The following is a 20,127-nucleotide window of genomic DNA, read 5'->3' as shown; positions in this document are numbered from 1 at the left end:
GTGCAGTGGAAACTTCCTGGTACCTAAGAGGGTGACCCTAACAGGGACTCTTAGGAATGTAGGATTCGAGCTTTAACTGGCCATCTTCTGTAACCAGGGTAGGCTCCCAGTGGTGGGACTGGGACACCAACCCAGCCACAAAACCTATGACCCACAGTCTGTCCTGACTGCAAGATGAGCTTGGGGCAATGTTGGCTCAGAGCTTGTGGAGCATGGCCAACCAATGACTTGTCTAAGGAGGGCTAAGCCATGAGAGGGAGCCCATGACAAACTCTGCCTGGAGGGGCAGGAATTAGAAGGAAGATGGCTCAGAGACATAGTGTAGAACCAAACAGAACTGACATAAAGAAAAAAATTTTAAAAAGAACAAAAATCACTACCAACAATGAAATGATTCCTAATGATATTCTGCTATACTCATTGACTCATTGATCAGTGCCTAACCCCAAACATCATCTGAGAGACTTCCTACAGCAGCTAATGGGAGCAGATGCAGAGGCCCATAGCGAAACATTAGGGAGAGCTCAGGAAACCCAGCAGAAGAGGGGCAGGAAGGATTGTAGGAGGCAGAGTGCTCAAGGACACCAGGAGAACACAGCCTACAGAATCAAGTAAGCAGAGCTCATGGGGGATAAGAGACAGAAGCTGTAACCACGGAGCCTATGGGTCTGCGTTAGGCCCTCTGCAAAAATGCTCTGGTTGTTTAGCTTAGAGTTTCTGGGGGACTCATAACAGTGGGAGTGGGGGGTGTCTCTGACTCTTCTGCCTTCTCATGAGACCCTTTTCGTCATACTGGATTGCCTCATCCAGCCTTAACGTGAGAGTTTGTCTCTAGTTTTATTGCATCTTGTTATCCATGTCTGTTTGATATCCCTGCTCTTTTCTGAGGGGAAATGGAGGAGGAAATGGAGAGGGGAAGTGGGGGCAGCACAGAGGAGGCTGGGAGGGGGGAGGCTGCCATTGAGATGTACTGCATTAGAGAAGAAGAAAAGAAAAGAAAAGAAAGACAAAACAGCAGAGGGAAAAATAAAGAAAGCATTCACAAATCAGCAACTATGAAGTCAAAGTAGCCCTCATTAGAAATCATTAATATAACATATTCTAAACTAGTGATCTACAAAATTATTTTTGTTTATATGCAATAATCAGCAGTGACCTTTTACTAATGTACAAGGAAGGCACACAGAGCAGGACTGCAGAGGGACTCAGTCCTTCTACCTAAACCTCAAACTGGAGTGCTTGTCTCAGAAAGGGCTCTAGCAATTCTCCAAATAATATTTACTTTAAATAAACTCGCTGAATCCACTTTGGCTGTCTCATTATTCAATATGCTTTCAAGGAACATGGTGATGAAAGAAGAAAAATACTTCTTTCTAACATAACCATACTGGCAAGAACATCAACATTATCAGTATTCAGAGAATGTCTTGGCAGGTTAAACCTTCATAAAAAGAGGGAACAACCAGCTAATCCAAGTTATGAAAATAGCAAGAGTACTTCTCATATTATGTGCAATACGATTGTTTGCTTCTAATGCAGAAAAATTAAATATATCATTATATTTAGATTTTAGGCAAAGACGAAAATTCTTCACAGGAATACAGAATGATGGAAGTGACCATGTTTAAAAGGCCAGCTGAGAGCAGAGCAAGGTTCGGTGCACAGACTGAGCTAACATGGCAATACCATGTGGAAGGCTTAATAATGTATTTTAGCATTTTTTGAAGCACAGTAGTACTGTGTTTAAAAAGGACAGCAATGATGTGCACTGATGGAAACAAGTCTGAAGGCAGAAGCTTATCCCACTGAGCCCACGGTTGTGGTGACACGGCCATGCTCCCTACCACGCCCATGTTATACATTCTCAGCACACATGCTGGGACCTGAGCGGCCCCTGGAACTACTGGAAGCCGCAGAGGGACTTGAACTTGCTTCAGGTAATTTCAGATTATGATGTGTCTCCCCTGCCCAGTAATAAAATATAACATATTACAAAAATGCTTCTTTCCATTCTCAAAAGAAAATGCCTATCCTGATAACTCAGCGCTGGTTAAGAAAATTACATAGACCTGAAAACTTAGAAGACATATGCCCAATTCTAAATGAGTAAGAATCTTCATCTTATCAGATTCTATGGTTATGTGCACTTTCACTATCCTGCTTTTATCTCTTTTATTTTTTCTTTAAATTATTTTCTCAAGTTGTATTCATGTTTGTGTTATGAATGTAATTCTTATTTCTCTTGGTGTCTTAAGTTTGTAATCAGCCTTCCCTTCCTGATTACGTTTCTTTTGACCTTGATCTTTTCTTAACTTGGAAACATTTAACTTCTAATTGCTAAGTGCCCTCTGGATGCAGAGGTCACAAGTTATTTTAGCAGGATGAGGCCCTGTCCATCAACGACCTCAGGAGCCTCAGCGCAGCGGAGCTGGAAGGGTCTCAAGGTGTCATCTGGTACAGCTCTCTGCCAGCAGGAACAGGTGGCTGACTCTTCTTAATTTTTTCTTTTTTAAGATGACTAAAGATTTTGATCATAAACATTTCAAATGATACAAATATAAAGATTCTTCTGCAAAAATTAAAGTAAGACCAAAGAACATGTATTTAGGAATATATATGTATATACATGTATATAATACTTATATAAACACGTATATATATATATATATATACACACACGTAACAATGAAAAAGGAGACAAAGCACTAGAAAGACAGAAATGAGGGGTCTAAGGAAGGATTTGGAGGCAGGAAAGGGAAGGGGGAAAATAATAAAATCATAAAATTATAATGTATAAGATACTGTTATAATTAAAGAAAAATTTTGTTGTGGTTATAGTTGGTTGAACACAGTCACTCACTAAATTTGAATGAATTCATTTATCACTCTGAGCTTTAAGCTCCTCATATAAATACAGATGATACTGTTTACTTCAGTTACAGCAAGGATTCTAGCACACGGAGAGGAATTACACAAGAGTAAAATGTGAAAAGAACACAGCAGAGTGTGAAGAACCTGTTTCCCATGGTATGTCAGGTGTCCAATCCCACTCGACACTTTACTGGCTCTGTCACTCTAAGCAGCACACCAGACTCCTCTGAGTTCAGCTGACACACTGCCAGCTCATCTGCATGTACTGTGAGGACCACCACAGTCTGAAGCACCGGTATACACACATCATGGCGTCCCGCAGATCCTCATTAAATGTTAACTCCCCACTCCTCATCTCCTATGGTGTGAGTCTGCTCTCCTTCTATTGACCACGCCAATGTGCTTATGTGGAACCAAGGAAAAATGAATGTCCAGAAAGGATAAGAGCCTTTCTTTCCCCCAGAAGGAAATAAGCTAGAGTGGCCATTAGAAATCTTAAGCAACCTTGGAAGATGAGAGACGTTGCCAAATGGTGAGGTCTCAAATGGGAAGAAAGTACGACCCTTCGTTATATATCACCTGTCTCAGGGAAGTGCTCCAGAGCTGTTCCTGGGTGGACTCTCTGATGGCAGGCATTATAAATTGGAAGGTTCTAGTAGATGTCCCATAGGTCTTCTTATATACTAAGGACAAAACTGGAAGGACGTGGATCAAATTTTTTGAGGGAGGTGGTATATACACTGTCTAAGTTGGTTAAAAAATACCACAAACTGCACAAGTGAAAAATAATTTTTCATAGTTATGAGAGTTGGGAAAACTGAGATCAAGGTACTAATAGACTTGGCTTCTGATGAAGGCCAACTTCTGGTTCTTTCTCCTTGTCCTCAAGTGACGGGAGACGAAGTGGCTCTCTTGCTTTCTTTTTCAAGTCCAATCTATGAGGGCTTTTTCCTCATGATCTGATCACCTCCACAGGCCTAGTTTCCTACTATCATCACACTGGGGAAAGATTTTCCACAAACTAAGTAGGGTTGTGTAATATGGCAAATGTCCACTCCATGGCATGCATCAAACGGACTTACACAGTCTATACCATCTCTTCTTACATTGCAACAAAAATTTCTTACAAAACATAATAATGCTCACCTTATTATGTACAAACATAATCCTTATGTCAGGTTTAAGGACCCCATAGTTTATGAGAAGATCCTGTACATTTTTTAGCTCCTCTTTACACTTTTTAGCTGTTGAATAAAATTGCTTTCTTACAGGTAGATTCTTAAACAACTTTAGAGCAGTGACAGTGGTACCTGTTGGCAGATAAGAGGAAAGCAGTTTAGATGTGGAAGAAACTGCACAGCTCCATAATCAACCCTTTTTGTCATTAAGACCAATGCTCCTCCAAGTACAGAGGTCCAAAGCAGGCCCTCTCTGTAAACTACTCTAACGCCCTACTAGACTCTTCTGCTCATGATCCATTCATTAAACAAGAGTAGTTTTATTTTTAATGCTGTAGAGAAACCCAGATTCACTAGATGCAGTTGTAAGAGATGTGCTGATAGGTAGTCAAACCATCTGGAGATGTTGGTTAGTCTGTATTTAAAGTACAAGATACACGTGGTATATTCCACTAACATTTTAACCTAAAATAGCATCTAATTATCTAGTTTAACTTACCTCATCTTCAAAATTAAATGTCCAGAACAGAGTAATAAATCAGGCATGGTGACACATGCCTGCTATCAAAGAACAAGGAGGTTGAAGGAGGACTGTGGCAAGTTCAAAGCCAATCTAGACTACATAGTGGGGTAGTCTTGAAAACCCAAAACCATTCGGTTACCTATTTTTGTGACAGTACTACACTGTTCCTGTTTCGGAATACAGGATAATTTGAGATGAGGTATCATGACAACTTCAACATTAGTTTGTTTTTTCCTTAAGACTGATTTACCCACTCAAAGTCTTTTATATATTCATAGAAACTTTAGGATCTATTTTATTTATTTATTTATGTTTTGAGACACGGTTTCTCTGTGTAGCCTTGGCTGTCCTGGACTCACTTTGTAGACCAGGCTGGCCTCGAACTCACAGCGATCCACCTGCCTCTGCCTCCTGAGTGCTCGGATTAAAGGTGCGTATCACCACAGCCCAGCCTAGGATCTATTTTTTATTCTCTATTTTTTAGGTTTTTCAAGACAAGGTTTCTCTGTGTAGCCTTGGCTGTCCTGGACTGGCTGTGTAGACCAGGCTGGCCTCATACTCACAAAGATCTGCCTGCTGCTGCTTCCCCCAGTGCTGAGATTATGTGTGCACCACCATGCCCAGCTTACATGTTTTTTTTATTTTTATTTTATGTGTATGGTGTTTTAAATTTCTTGCCCTTGATTATTTTGTCAAGAGTAAGTTTCAAAAGAGCAAGACTGGTTCTCTTCACTCTGATTTCTGCACCATTCTGTCATCTCTCCCAACTGTATGTGTCCTGATACTATAATGTCACCTACCATTAGGTCCCATCAAAGTCGAGCTGATAGGACTGACCTGAATGTCTCCTTACTGAGGACTAGTGTTCATGGTACCAGAAGTTACATGCTTGTAAGAGAAGGAAGCAAGCAATAGTTCTACCCAGGCATGACATCTTTGAACCACAACAACAACTAGATACCTCAATAACCCTAAGGATGTAGCATCTTGGCAGTAACCAGCAGCTCTTAAACTGAACGTTTCCCCCCAAATGAGGCAAATCATGCCTGGTACTACCCACGGCTAATAAGGTCATGGATCTTTAAGGAGAATCTACAACTGCCATTTTACTAAGCCAGCATAATCTCTAACTACATCCTAAATAAGTGTCCCTATACCCAGAGATACGTGTAGCCTTCACTCCTCATCAAAGAAGTTTCACTTTGCAACAGAAAAAAGACCACTACAGAGAAGTACAATCAATCACAATGAAGTGTTGTGGAGTCAAGTCCCAATGGATACAACTACAAACATCTCCTGTACCTAAGGCTCAGGGAACATGGAGGAGGGTCAGAGAAACTCTAAGACCCAGAGGATCAGGGAGTTTGCTCTGAGACTGTGTCTCTAGCAATGTCACAAGCTTCACCCATGAACAGGGTTGCCTAAACAAACAAAGACAACAACAACAGAACTAAAGGCAACCAAACAGTCTTCCCCATGGAAGAGCACACCAAGTGGTTAGCACTGAAGACAAACATCCAAGTAAACACAATACATGCACAGTAGGTTAGACTGAGGAATATATATGTATATACATATGTGAATGCAGTAACAATCAATGAAAAAAGAGGCTATGAATTTGAACAAGAGCAAGGAGGGGTATATGGAAGTGTGTAGAGAGAGGAAAGGGAAAATGATCTAACTATATTATAATCTCAAAAATATAAAAGAAAAAAGAGTGAGCTAAGTCCAGTAATCTCCTTAAGCTAAGTCTTAAACCCTCTTAACTGTGACCTATATAAATCCATTTCTTTATAAGTTAAAAAGCAAAAACAATGCAGAGTAGGATTTCCTACTCTAGGCACAGGTAAAGTGTGTACGTGTGTGTGTGTGTGTGTGTGTGTGTGTGTGTGTGTGTGTGTGTGTGTGTGTAGCTGCCTGTGCATAAATCACTTAGCAACATCCTCTTTTTCCCACTAGAGGACAGCAGCACCCATACTAAATGAATCCTGGGAAGGATTGGGGAGACAAGCTCTCCATGCCTGAGAACCATGTATGGAGTACATAGCAACAAGCATGCTTTAATACCATAGCAAAGAGAGCCTACATTAGAGTAACGAATGGAGGGCACCACACATAATGACAGATTGTTTCATGGAATTTTTGTTTTTACTACATTTGTATACAGTAGGCTGCTATGTAAGCGGTCTTTCTTACTCAGAGACAGCAAAAAGACTAAAAGTCACTTAAATGAGCAATGCCATCTTCCCAGGCCTGGTGATACAGCTGCTCAAAAGGCTGGGATGGCAAGTTCAAGGCCTGCCTGAATTAGAAAGTGAGTTCAAAGTAAACCTGGGCAACCTAGTGAGAGCTTGTCTCAGAATAAACAGTAAAAAAGTTGAGTATATAGTTTAGTAAGATAGCACTTGACTAGTAAGTGTGAAGCCCTAAGTTCAATCTCAATATGAATAAATATGTAAGTAAATAAAGAGCAACCTCAAGCTTTGTTAGACTTACAAATGCTAACCCCAAATTATAAATGCCAAGAGGAAAACAAAACAAATAGAGATGAATGTAAGTAACGTAAAATACTTAAGAGTTAAGATATGAGTGCAAATGTTACCAACTTTCACATTACAAAGAGAAACATTTCCTTAAAAAAACTTCTAAAAATATTTATTTAATTTTTCCTAGGTACAGTGGTTTACTTGTGTACTGTGTACCATGTGTGTGGTGTGCCCATGCAGGCCAGAAGAGGGAATTTCCTCAAACTGGAGTTTACAGGCAGATTTGAGCTGCACATGGGTGCTGGGATGGAACCACTACCAAGGTCTTCTTGAAAACCTGCCAATGCTCTTAACCACTGAGCCATCTCTCTAGCCCCAAGAAACATTTCTTTTTTTTTTTTTAAATCAAATACCAAAATCATTTTCCACTGGAAATCCTAAAATTTTAAGGAAATTTTTAGAAGAAAAAATGTTTAAAAATTTCACCCAGAACAAATTTCCAACAAGGCTAGCATCAAAGTTCCATTTGTGGCACAGAAGAAAGACAAACAACAGATTATTATGGGAAACGTTAGAAACCTACATCTAAATAGCCAGGTGTGGTAGTACACACCCGGAATCCCAGGTCTAGGAAGTCCCAAAATATGCAAAGTTTGAGCTTGGCTATACAGGGAGACCCTGCTTTGCCTCATGAAAAAGGAAAAAAAAAAGTCACAATACTACTAATATTTTCTTATAAGGTGCTATGAAAATATAAATGTAGTGATTCAAATAAAACACTGAGAGGGATTACAAAGGAACCTGGCTGGTGGTGTGCGCCCAAGGTCTCCCTACTTCTCTGCTGCCAGCGCTGTCAGCTGTTTCTCTAGATCATCACCGTTCCTTTGTGATTCCCCGTCCACTCTCTACCAAGGACCTCTTAACCAGCCCACTTGGCTAAGATGAAGAGTAGGAAAGAACAAAGAACAGAGCATCCATACAAAAAAGAGAAGACCAGTTACCTACACCAAGAACAACTCCAGATGCCTAGATGCTAACACAAAAACACAAAACATGAACAGCCAAGACAATATGTCCCCTCCTGGGGCCAGCAACACTGTTGTTTTGCCCTGGGAAGCACAATTTATCTGAGGCACAACACAAGGAATTCTTTGAGGACCTTAAAAAAGATATGAACAAATGCTTCAATAAAGACCGTGAAAGCAGAAACCCCAGTTGAATGAAATAATGAAACCAATTCAAAATATGAAAATAGAATTTAACAAAGAAAGAGAATCACTAAGAAAAACCCAAACTGATAGAAAACTAGGAATGAAAATCATAGGAAACCAAAACCTCTGCCTTACCAACAGATAGCAGGATATGAAAAGGGGAATTTCAGGCACTGAAGACAAGACAGAAGTGTTTGCCTAGTTAGTTGGCAGTGTGAACCTGGGAAAATGGAGCCTAAAAATGAGGCTGACTAAACTCTCACGCAATAGGCAGCTTTACTCAGAGCATCAGGCAAAGTCACACCCTAATGGTTCTGAAGAGGCACATGAGTAAAGTATATAATGACAAAGGCAAGCAGCACATGCCTGACAAGCCACACATGGCAAAAATATGTTTTTCCATGGAGGCATATAAACAAATAACATTAGCCAGTTGTAATGGATAAGGGCACGGAAGCACATTCCAAGAACAATTTCATGTTTTTAAAGAAACTGAGACCACAAGACTCTTGTCTTGTTTTCTCACAAGCATTTAGAATTCTCTGGCACAACTCTATTCATGGATTGTGTTCCAACACAGAAGGAATGGATAGCTCAATCAAAGAAAATGACACACGCACACGCACACGCACACGCACACGCACACACACACACACACACACACACACACCAAGGCACAAAACATCCAGGATCTTAGATTCTATAGAAAGACCAAATGTATAAATAATAGGAATAGAGGAAGAAGAAACACAGGTCAAAGGCACAGAAAATATTTTTAACAAAGTCATAGGAGAAAATTTTTCTGCTCTAAAGGAAGGTATGTCTATCAAGGTACAAGAGGAACATAGAAGACCAAATAGGCAGAACAGAAAAGAAATTCACCACAGCACATAATAATGAAAACATTAAATGTTCACAACAAAGAAAGGATATTAAAGAGGCAAGTCAAGTTTTAAGGCAGGCTCATGAGGATCACACAAGACTTCTCAATAAACTCTGAAAGCCAGAGATCCTGAATGGGAGTTCTGCAAAGTCTCTGGGACCACAGCCCATTCCACAATACCAGGTAAAACTACCAGTCACAATAGACAGACAAAGAAAAATATTCCACAACGATTAAAACAATGTTAAGCAATGTCTGCCTACTAATCCAGCTCTACACAAAGTGCTAGAAGGAAAACCTCATTCTAAAGAGAAGGTTAACTACTCCCAAGATGACACAGAAACAAATAATCCTAAACAGTGAATCAAGGTGTGTGTGTGGGGGGGAGGTATATGACAACAACAAATCAACAGGAATTATTATATACTGCTCATCAATAACTTTCCATATTATATTAATGGTCTCAATTTCCCAATAAAAAGACACAAACCAGACTAACACATTGGATTAGGAAAAAAACATATATATAATCTTTCTGCCACAGCACAACACATACTTAACCATTAAGGATAGAGATCATTTTAGGGCAAATGGATGAATAAATATATTCCTAGCAAATGAATCTAAGAAACAATCAGCGTAGCCATTTTATATCTGAAAATAAAGACTTCAAACCAAAACAATCACAAGAGATAGGCAAAGACAATACATATGTTAATGTATACAATAAACATATACAATAGATACACCAAAATACAAAGGAAAAATTCACCAAAAGGATACTAAAATTCTACACAAGGGTACCCAAGTTCATAAAACAAACGTGACTATAGCTAAAATCACACACTGACACTAAACCAGTGATAGTGGGTAATTCAATACTCTACTATCACCAACAAACTGTTCATACAGACAAAAACTATGCAGAGAAACGCTAAAGTTAAATAATGTAATAAATCAAATAGACCTAGTAGGTATTTATAGAACATTTCACCTAAACACAAAAGAATTTACCTTCTTCTTAGGAACTCATAGAACTTTCTCTGGTAACCCCGAAGAAGTAATTAAAAATCTCCCAACCAAAAAAAGCTTGAGGCCAAATGGATTCAGAGCAGAATTCTACCAGTTCTTCAAAGAAGAATTAAGGCAAATATTCCTCAAAAATATCTGCAAAATGGAAACTACAGGAACACTTCATGTTTTTACAAAGTTACTATTGTCCCAATATCAAAACCACACAAAGGCCCAACAAAGAATTTCCATTATGAACATAAATGCAAGAATAGTCAATAAAATATTTGCAAACCTAGTCCAAAATCACATTAAAAAGATCATCCACCATGATCAAGTAGGATTCATCCCAGAGATGTACAAGTGGCTCAATATATGAAAATTAGTAAATGTAATCACCATATAAACAGATTGAAAGACAAAAGCTACATGATCATCTCATTAGATGGAGAAACAACCTTTGACAAAATCTAACATCCCATCATGATAAAAGTCCTGGAGAGACCAGGGATAAAGAACAGACCTCAACATAAAGAATGCAATGTACATCAAGCATCAAGCCCACAGCCAATGTCAACTAAATGGAGAGACACTCAAACATCTCCACTTGAGGAACAAGGTTAAGGCTGTCCACTCTCCCCATACCTATTCATTACTGAATCTGAAGTCTGAGCTACAGCAATGACATCTGACAGAGATCAAGGGGATACAAATAGGAAAGGAAGAAATCAGAGTATATTTACTTGCATATGATACAACTTTAAACATAAAGATCTGAACAACTTCACCGAAAAATTTCTACAGCTCATAAACGCTTTGAGCAAAGTAGAAAGACACAAAATCACTGCAAGAAACCCAGTAGCCTTCCTTTACACAGTGACAAGCAGGCTGAGAGAGGAACCAGGGAAGCAGCATCTCCACAAGAGCACAGAAAACAAACAGAAAGAAAAATTGGAATAACTAACCAAGGTAAAAACAGGTATAATAAAAGCTTTAAGACATAAAAGAAAGAAATTGAAGATATCATAAGATAAAAAGATCTCCCATGCTCATGGAATACTAGGATTAATATTGTGAAAATGACTATCTAGTGAAACCTAATCTAGAGATTCAATGCAATCCCCATCAAAACTCTAACACAAATTTTCACAGAAATTGAAAAAAATCAATCTTCAGCTTTATATTAAAGCATACACATTTTTAAAACAAAACAAAACCAGGATAGCTAAAATAATTCTGAATAATAAAAAGAACTGCTAGAGGGCTCATCGTCTTGGTTTTCAAGTTGTGCTGCAGAGCAATAGTGATAAAAGCAGCATTCTACTGACATAAAAAGACACATTAATGGAATCAAATTGATGAACTAGATATAAGCCTACAGACCCAGAGAAACTTTGATTTTTGACAAAAAGAATGCAAATAGACCTATACTTGCCACCCTGCACAAAACTCAACTCCAAATGTATTAAGGACCTCAGCATAAGACTAGACACTCTGGATCTGAAAGAAGAGACAGTAGGGAATAGTCTTGGAATTCATTGGCACAGAAGACTTCCTGAATATAGCACTGTTAGGACAGGTACTAAGACCAACAATTAATAAATGGTACCTCATTAAACTGAAAAGTTTCTGTATGACAAAAGACACCATTATTAGGGCAAAGTGGCAGGCTACAGATAAGGAAAAGATTTTTACCAATTACACATCCAATAGATGGTTAATATCTAAAATATAAAAATAATTAAAAAAAACTAAACATCAAGAAAAAATAACCTAATTTAAAAAATGGCACACAGAACTAAACAAAGTTCTCAAAAGATCAAACACAAATGGCTGTGAAACAAAGACATGTTTAACAACCTTAGCCGTCAGAGAAATGCAAGTTCAAAGCACTCTGAGACTTCATCTTACCTCAGGCAGAATGGTCAAGTTCAATAAAAGAAATCACAGCGCATGCTGATGATGACTTAGTTTTTAATAATTGCTGCTAGGAATGCAAACTTTTACAGCCACTATGGGAATCAGTATGTCAGTTTCTCCAGAAGCTGGGAATTGATATACTTCAAGGTCCAGCTAGATTACTCTTGGGCATATATCCAAAGACACTATTATCTTATTATAAACATACTTTATTCATCCATGGCTGTTCCCTTCCTAAAAGCCAGGAATAAGAAACAGCTCAGAAGCTGGGCAGTGGTGGTACACACCTGTAATCCTAGCATCCAGGAGGGCAGAGGCAGGTGGATCTCTGTGAGTTCAAGACCAGCCAGGTGTACAAAGTGAGACCAGGACAGTCAAGGCTCCACAGAGAAACTCTGTCTGAAGTGTGCAGATAAAGGATGGAGGCAGAAACAATCATCCTGACCGAGGCAACCTAAACCCCAAAGGAAAAGGCAGTTTGTGCTTTTAAGCCTTATGTATGTGTTTCCATCAGAACAGACACAGAAGTTAGGTAACCAGCAAGTAACCAGAAGGGAGGAGGGGATTGTCCAAGGAAGGGAAGGACATGGTGTTTTAGAGATAACGGGGAACTACAACAAGAGGATTAAATGGCCAGGAGGATGGCAGAGGAGGGTAAAGGGGAGCATTTGTGAGGTGAAAGGTAATATTAACATCTTTTGAAAAACCATAGGAATCCTATTACTGTAGAAGCTTCCTAAAATATATACAAATATGAAAGGAATTTAAATGGAGTCAAATACAAAAACAAAAATAAATGTTATCATATATAATGGAGGAGAAAATGCCCCAACTAGACATCTTATCCTTCCAGTGCCAGGACTGGGGTACATCTTGTTACGCCATTAGCCAAAGGAGTCCTAAAGTCCCCTCCTCAAAACATCATAAGCTCATGTCAAGTCAACTGGTTACCTTCCATAACCTGACAGTAAGATCCTATTGCTGAAGACTCATCATTTATTTCACTGAACACAGAGAAGCTAGAACTGCTGCCAAACCAGAAGCTTCACCTGTACTGACGCGTGTTCATGGAGCTGCAAGCTGTTTTGCATGCTACCAGAGGAGAGAAGCACTCACTAATATCCACCTACAAACACTCTGACCTGCCTGCAAGATATGCTGGTGCAACAGTGGCAAAAATGCTACAGGAGGAGCAAACAACTTTTAAAAACTTGGATTTAAGGCTCACTGTATGAGATGAAACCCTCCCTCACGCTGCTAAAGGAGTTAACAATATGAGACTAGACATGGGCCCTGGGCCTTAGGGTAAAATCTACCGCTATTATTCTGCTATAGGGACATAGCAAGAGGATAACTTTTAGTGACTTATTGCTATAACTCATAGATCAGAGCATCACTCACCTTCATTAAAAGTTTCTTCTCACAGTAGATGGTAATCAGCACAGAGGCCACAACTAGACAACGTCAAGAGAATGAGAGACTTTGGAATAATCAGTACTACATGTGGAGTCTTTACCAAATCCCTCCCCTGAAGGCTCAGGTATGTGTGCACAAGAAGATGTGGAAAGAATATAAAAGGCAGAGGTGGCCTCCTGAGCGTGGTGGCAGATCACTGTGAGTTCGAGTCCAGCCAGATCTACAAAGTGAGCCAAAGATACACAGAGAAACCCTGTCTGGGGGTACGGGTGGGGGAGAGCCAGAGGTGGTAGTGGCATTAAGGATACAACAGGGCTGGTAACAGCAGACAAAAACAGCATAAAAGTTAAAACTAGACAAATTCCCAGCTTGGAGATGGGGAAGTGAGCACAAAGTCCCACCCCTAACCAAGAAGCTATTTGCAATTGATGCATTCCGGGGATGGGAAAAGCAGCCTTATCCAAGGGAATGTCACTAGCTATATCAACCACACTCCAGGACAGACCTCATGCTCTGGGACAGTTGGCCAACCCAAATGGACTCCATAATAATTTTTTTTGCATGCTTTTTGTTTTGCTGTCTTAATATTCCTTTGTTTGCTCTGACCTTTTTATTTTTTTCTTCTTTGATGGAGGAAAAGAGAAAGAATGTGAAGGTGGGTGAGTAGGGAAGCCGGAGGACGTGGGAAATGTGAGGAACTGAGTTCGGATCCGCAGCCAACACAAGTGGCACAGTGGCATGAGGGTGGTAGACCAGGTAGATCCCAAGGGACCCACTGACCAGCAGCCAGTCTAGTAGAAATAGTGAGGTCCGGGTTGGTAATCGATCCTGTCTTTAAAAAGAATACACCTAATATTGAACTGTGGCCTCCACATGCAGGCACAGAGCGAAATAAGTGTACCTGCACGCATGTGCACATGCACACATACACACACCTACAGGCACATGCATACTCAGTGCTCATAAACATGATCTACATGCATATGTTTCTACCACATCCTTTTGTAAACATACTACTTTAACTTTCTCCACTTTTTGTCTATAGACTGGTGAAATCGAACACGGTTATGTGAACCTGAAATCTCAGCACTTAAGAGGCTGAGACAGGAACATCACTGAATTTGAGGCCAGCCTGAAATATAGAACAAATCTGTTTTTCATAAAACAAAGGAAGGGAGGGATAGAGATAGGAAGTGAAATGGGACAAAGAGGAAGGGAAGGAGGAAATATAACTGTGTTGATTAGGTTTTTGTCTACTGGATACAAATCTAGACTTATCTAGAAAGAGAAATCACAGTTGAGAAAATAGCTCTATTAGCCTGCTTTGTAGGCAAGTCTGTAGTGTATTTTTTTAATGACTGACTGACGTAGGAGGGCCTAGGCCACTATACTACCCTTCGGCTCTACAGACTGTTCGGCAGTCTATAGTGTGTTTTTTTAATAAATGATTGATGTGGAGTGGCTAGCCCACTGTACTACCTTGGGCAGGCGGTCCTGGGGTGTGTAAGAAAGCAAACTGAGCAAGTCTGGAGAAACAAACTAGCATTCTTCCACAGCTTCCAGCTCAGCTCCTTCCTCCAGGAACCCACCCTGACTTCCTTTGATGATGGACTATGATGTGGACTTGTAAGCAAAATACAATGTTTCCATTCCAGGTTGCTTTTGGTCACTGGTTACAACAATAAAGACACTAAATCAGCAGCTGAAATCTTTTATGCTAAGTATTAGGAATCTGTGCCAAGAAAATGAGCGTCAAGAAAAAGTGGGAAAAGAAAGGAAGGATACAGTGAAGGCATAGAGTTTTTTTCAGGTATTTCAGCCAATAACGGCAGAGGCTTATAAATATCACATCTTAAAGAAAATAAATATAATAAAGAAACAGACATTTGTACTCCAGACACAAATAGGGGCAAATGATGACTTTTTGGGCCTAGCAAGAACTCAACAGTATTATCACCCAAGTGTATCTGATGGAAAATGAACTTGAACCAAATGACTATGACCTCAGGATAAAGATCTCAGGACAAGAGGAGGTAAGAAAGTAAACTTGGATAGTCTTTGGCTCATGTGGTGAGCATTATCACTCCAAGTGGCATAACTTTATTTAGCCCTAGTGCCAGGCATGGAAAACCTCTCTGAGTCACTGGTCAGGGGAGTCCATGAGACTCCCTAACAATACAGACTACTGTTGCAGCCCATGGCTGCCTCTCAGAATCTGAAGGTAAGATCCTATTGCTAAAGACAGTGCACAGTTTGGACGGGCAAATTAAAAGAATTAAGTAGAACTGACTTAAACACCTCCTCTCCAAGGATAGCTCTCATAGCACCTTTGCAAGCCTCCAAAGGAGAGTGGTAATTCAAAGCTCTACAAAGCTACAAAGCTGGCCTGCAGGCTAAGTTATCTCCATGGGTATAAAAAGTACGGCTACCTAGTTAGACTTACAGCAGTGCATTCATGCCTGGTACTGTAACCCAGCTAACTAACTATGGTTAGTAATGTCATGGATCCTAAAAGAGAACCTACTCTTGGCATGTTCTGCAACAAATATGATTCCCAACTTCATTCTAAATGTCCATCCTTTGCTCACACATAAGCATAGCTCGCAAACCTCATCAAAAAAGCTTCTTTTTGCGCAGATGGAAACCACAGAAACACTTAACTGGTGAAAATGCAGAGAACAACTGACAACAGGGTAGCCATTCTCAGTTGATAAGCAATTGCAAAGAAAGGGTGGAAAGATTTTAAGTATTAGGATGCCTGCTGCAAAATGGTGTCTTGTATGTATGTCCAAGAGTTATACCCATAAATTCTTAACAACAGGTCACCTAAACAAGACCCCCACAATGAAAATGTGAACTTGGATTGGGGAAATCTCACAAGGCTCACTCCCAGGTAAGAACTATGGGCAATTAATGGCTTTTAAGAGGGAGAATCAGTCTTCCCCAGAAATGTGCCCTGGGATAGACTATCTAAACCTACGTGGTCAGTCAAACATGTACATATGAGCAACACAAAATGTTCCTAGTAGTGGACACACACATGAGAGGTCATGAAATGAGAAGGTGAGACACAGGAGGAGCTTGAGGACTGGAAATGATGTAAATAGGGTATAGTATGAAATTCGCAAACAAAATAATAAATATTTTTAAAAAGGAAAAATAAATTTGGCAAAGGCTCTTAGGGCTAATATAATTAAATAAGGGTTAATATAGTTAAATAAGGGTAATGAGAAAGGTACATAAAGGAATAGTTTAGCACTTGATGTTTGGAACACTTACGGGTAATGCAAGTTTACTGGAAACACCGAGGGAGGGTGAAGGGCAAAGCACACGGGGTCCTGCATCACCTGGCCCGTGGTCACTTCCCTCCCTACTCACCTCCTGTCCTCCATTTATCTATCACAGCAGACTTGTTTCTACCTCAGAGCCCTTGTATACACTCCTTCCCAAAGTGCATGTCCACTAACTCCATTATCAACCTTCATATCAGAACTGAGCTTGGGCAGGGAGAATGAGCAAGGCCCCTGGAGCCCCTCTGAAAAGCCCTGGAAAGCCTTTGAGACACATTTCATTTGTTGCCTTTTTGATTTCTTAGAGTCTTTCTGGGCTGCTGGTTTCTTCATCAATGCTAACCTTTCCAGTAACCATGCGATTCTAGACCAAAAAATTAAATATATTGCTTTTCTTGCCAAACTGCAAGTTTTACGATATTTTTCTCTCCCTTTGTTACCAATTCCCACTGTAAATATAGCTAAAAATTTCCAGTAACACTCATGCCACTGCCTTTAATTTTCCTCTACTGCAACTCAACTCCCCACAAAAATGACAGGGCATGGGAATAATGAAACCAAATCTCTGCCAGAGTGTTACACAGGTGGGGCTGGGCTCAATCGCCAATAAAGATTTCCACTTGAAACTACATATATTTTGTTTTTCTTAAAGTATTTATTTCAAGTTACATGTATATGTGTGTATGTGGCTTGACATGTGTAGCAGAGTTCAGGTGCCTGAGGCCAGAGGAAGGAGGCCACGTGGGTGCTGGAAACTCAGGTTCTCTGCAAGACCAGTGAGTAATCTTAACTGCTGAGCCATCCCTCTAGCTCCTGTCTGTGTTTCTATCAGCATTGTGGTCTTCACTCCTTAAAGTCCACTTAACACTCTACCTTAGTCTAGCACAATCCTCCACATGTTTCAAGATTTCTCCTAGGAACCAATTCTAAAACCTTTCTCTGTCATCAGGCATAGCGATGGAGACCACCCTCCTCCCATCACCCACCTTCTGGGAAGGAGGTTTTCTATGACCATAACAACATAACTTTCTCTGAGTTTGCTGAACTTTCTTTCTACTGGTGATGGCTCTTTTCCTTCTTCATGTCCTTTAAGGCTTTTATTTGACCTGTATTTAGAAGAACTACAGCTACTGAAGATGATAGTATTTCCTGTCAAACAGGAACCAGTAATATTATGGGCTACAGCTAAGTCATCATCAGCTTGATGATGGAACTGGTCCTCTTCCTCTAGCAAGTATTAAGAGCTCTTTCTATAACCCAGTGTCAACCTCCTTCACCACAGCTCAGTCAGTGAGGTCCTCATGAGACTCAATGTGTAGGACAATGAGCTCTGTCTGAGGATCCCAGACTGCAACTTGTCAGTTCAGTCCAAAGGAGGCCATACAAAGCTCTGGGGGGGGGGGGGTTGCCGTGCTACCTATGGCGGGTTGCTCTGATGTCCACCTACACATCCAATCTCAGTTAATCCTGCCAACAACAGTACAAGTGATCATTAGTTTCTTCTTATCCAGGAAGGGGCAACCTTTTCATGTAAGCTTTTCTGTGACACAATTCTTCAATAAATTTAAAGGGTATTTTTAAATTGTAGATTTTTCCTCTTTATGGCTATAGAGAAATGTCCTATTCTCCACGTGTGAGTCTCTGGCGGAAAGGTCACATCTTTTTTTTTTAAATATTTTATTTAATTTTAGTTTTATGTGCGTTGGTGTGGGGGTGTCAGATCTTGGGGTTACAGACAGTTGTGAGCTGCCATGTGGGTGCTGGGAATTGAACCCGGGCCCTTTAGAAGAGCAGGCAGTGCTCTTAACCACTGAGCCATCTCTCCAGCCCCGAAAGGTCACGTCTTGTGCCTTCTTACCTGCTACACATCAGCTTCAAATGTCACGGTCTCCGAAAAGCCCACTAACCACCCTCTAGTGTCCAGGCATTTCACTTTACTGCCATTATTTACTCATCTGCTTCTTATTAATCCTTGAATTAATTCCTCAATATCAATGTGAAAACATTTACTATAGCTGTGAACAGAATGGAGGAAGGCAGGCAGGCAGAAATCAATACCCCAGATACACGTTTATGAAAACAAAATATTATTTGTTGACTTTTAAATATGTATTATGTGCTTACTACCACATTATACCTAAGCTATACATTCATAAATTGCTTTTCCGCCTTAAAAGAACCCAAGTAAAGTATGATTCACAAAATAAGAATTATGTGTTTTAATAAAGCTTACAGATAAAAGGTGTTTTTTTTTTTTACATTTCAAATGAAATGTGTATCCTTAAAAATAAAGGTGCCAAGTAATACTGGCAAATACGGTGGAGGCCCCAGTGCACTATCAGATTTTACAAGAGAACCACTCAGCTCTCTAACTTTAGCACATTCTTTAAACACCAGAATTAAACTGCAGTCCTACAATATGCTCTGTTATATTTTTACATGCCCCTATGTTATGCCATTGATGAAGGCAGCTATTTATACTTCTAACGTAAAGGCATGGGTCCTAACTATCAGAAAGCATTCTAAACTAATGACAAGGTTCCAGTATTCTGTTAAGAAAAACAAAATTGCAGTCCATACACAATCCAGAGCAGCAATCTACAGCAACCATATCTCACAAGGTACAAGAATGGAATACTGGTATTTGCTCTGGAGAATAAATCAACTTAGAAGCATAAAACCATGAGACATAAAAAGATAGTATACCACAAATAACTGAGTTACTCTTAAAAGTAAGACTTGAAAAGCTGGAGGGTTCTTCTGTTTCCTTAAAGGCAGGCAGGGATAGTGACTGGAGAGATAGCTCAGCAGTTAAGATGGAAAATGGCTTTCTCCTGCATCCCTTCCTTTGTGCCAACCCTTTGAAAATTACCCAGTTGTTAAGGGCTGCAGGTGGTCCTAGTGAATGGAAGGAAGATGTAGTGGCCACCTGCTTTAGAGCAAAAACCAAGCGCACTTCCTGCCAGTGTGCTTGCTCTTCTGAGTGCACTTCCTGCCACAGTGTGCTTGCTTTACTTCTATGTTTAGAGCACCCCCTTGATCAAGAGTACAGTTCTGCCTTACAGGGGGGAAAAATGAAAACAAAAACAAAAAACCACTGTACTAGTCTTTCAGAGGACCAGAGTTCAGTTCCCAGAAGCCATATCAGGTGGCCCACAACTGCCTGTAACACACACCCTTTCCTGGCCCCTGTAGGATACAAAAGTGGCATATGTATTAAAAATAAATATTTTTAAAGGAAGGAAAGAAAGTCTAATTTGAGAATGAAAACCTAATTTGAGAATCTAATGAAGAGAAGGGGAAGAGCAACTAAAATAACAATTTATTAAAAGCATAAA

General features: G+C 40.0%; 1 protein-coding gene across 3 annotated transcripts in view; it reads right to left on the bottom strand.

Annotated features, from left to right (window-relative positions):
• Nucleotides 1–20,127, bottom strand: part of PMS1 (PMS1 homolog 1, mismatch repair system component) — a 94,694-nt gene that overhangs the window by 49,526 nt on the left and 25,041 nt on the right. For all 3 annotated transcript variants that reach the window (XM_084780752.1, XM_084780754.1, XM_084780753.1), the window contains exon 5: nucleotides 4,018–4,181. In XM_084780752.1, the coding sequence (XP_084636878.1) occupies nucleotides 4,018–4,181 (164 nt within the window). The remainder of the gene's footprint in view (nucleotides 1–4,017; nucleotides 4,182–20,127) is intronic.

This window comes from Acomys minous (genome assembly GCF_964271855.1).
Source record: "Acomys minous genome assembly, chromosome: 4".
Taxonomy (NCBI): Eukaryota; Metazoa; Chordata; class Mammalia; order Rodentia; family Muridae; genus Acomys; species Acomys minous.
Note: the sequence above shows the minus strand (reverse complement) of the source record. Positions and strands in the feature narration are given on the sequence as shown.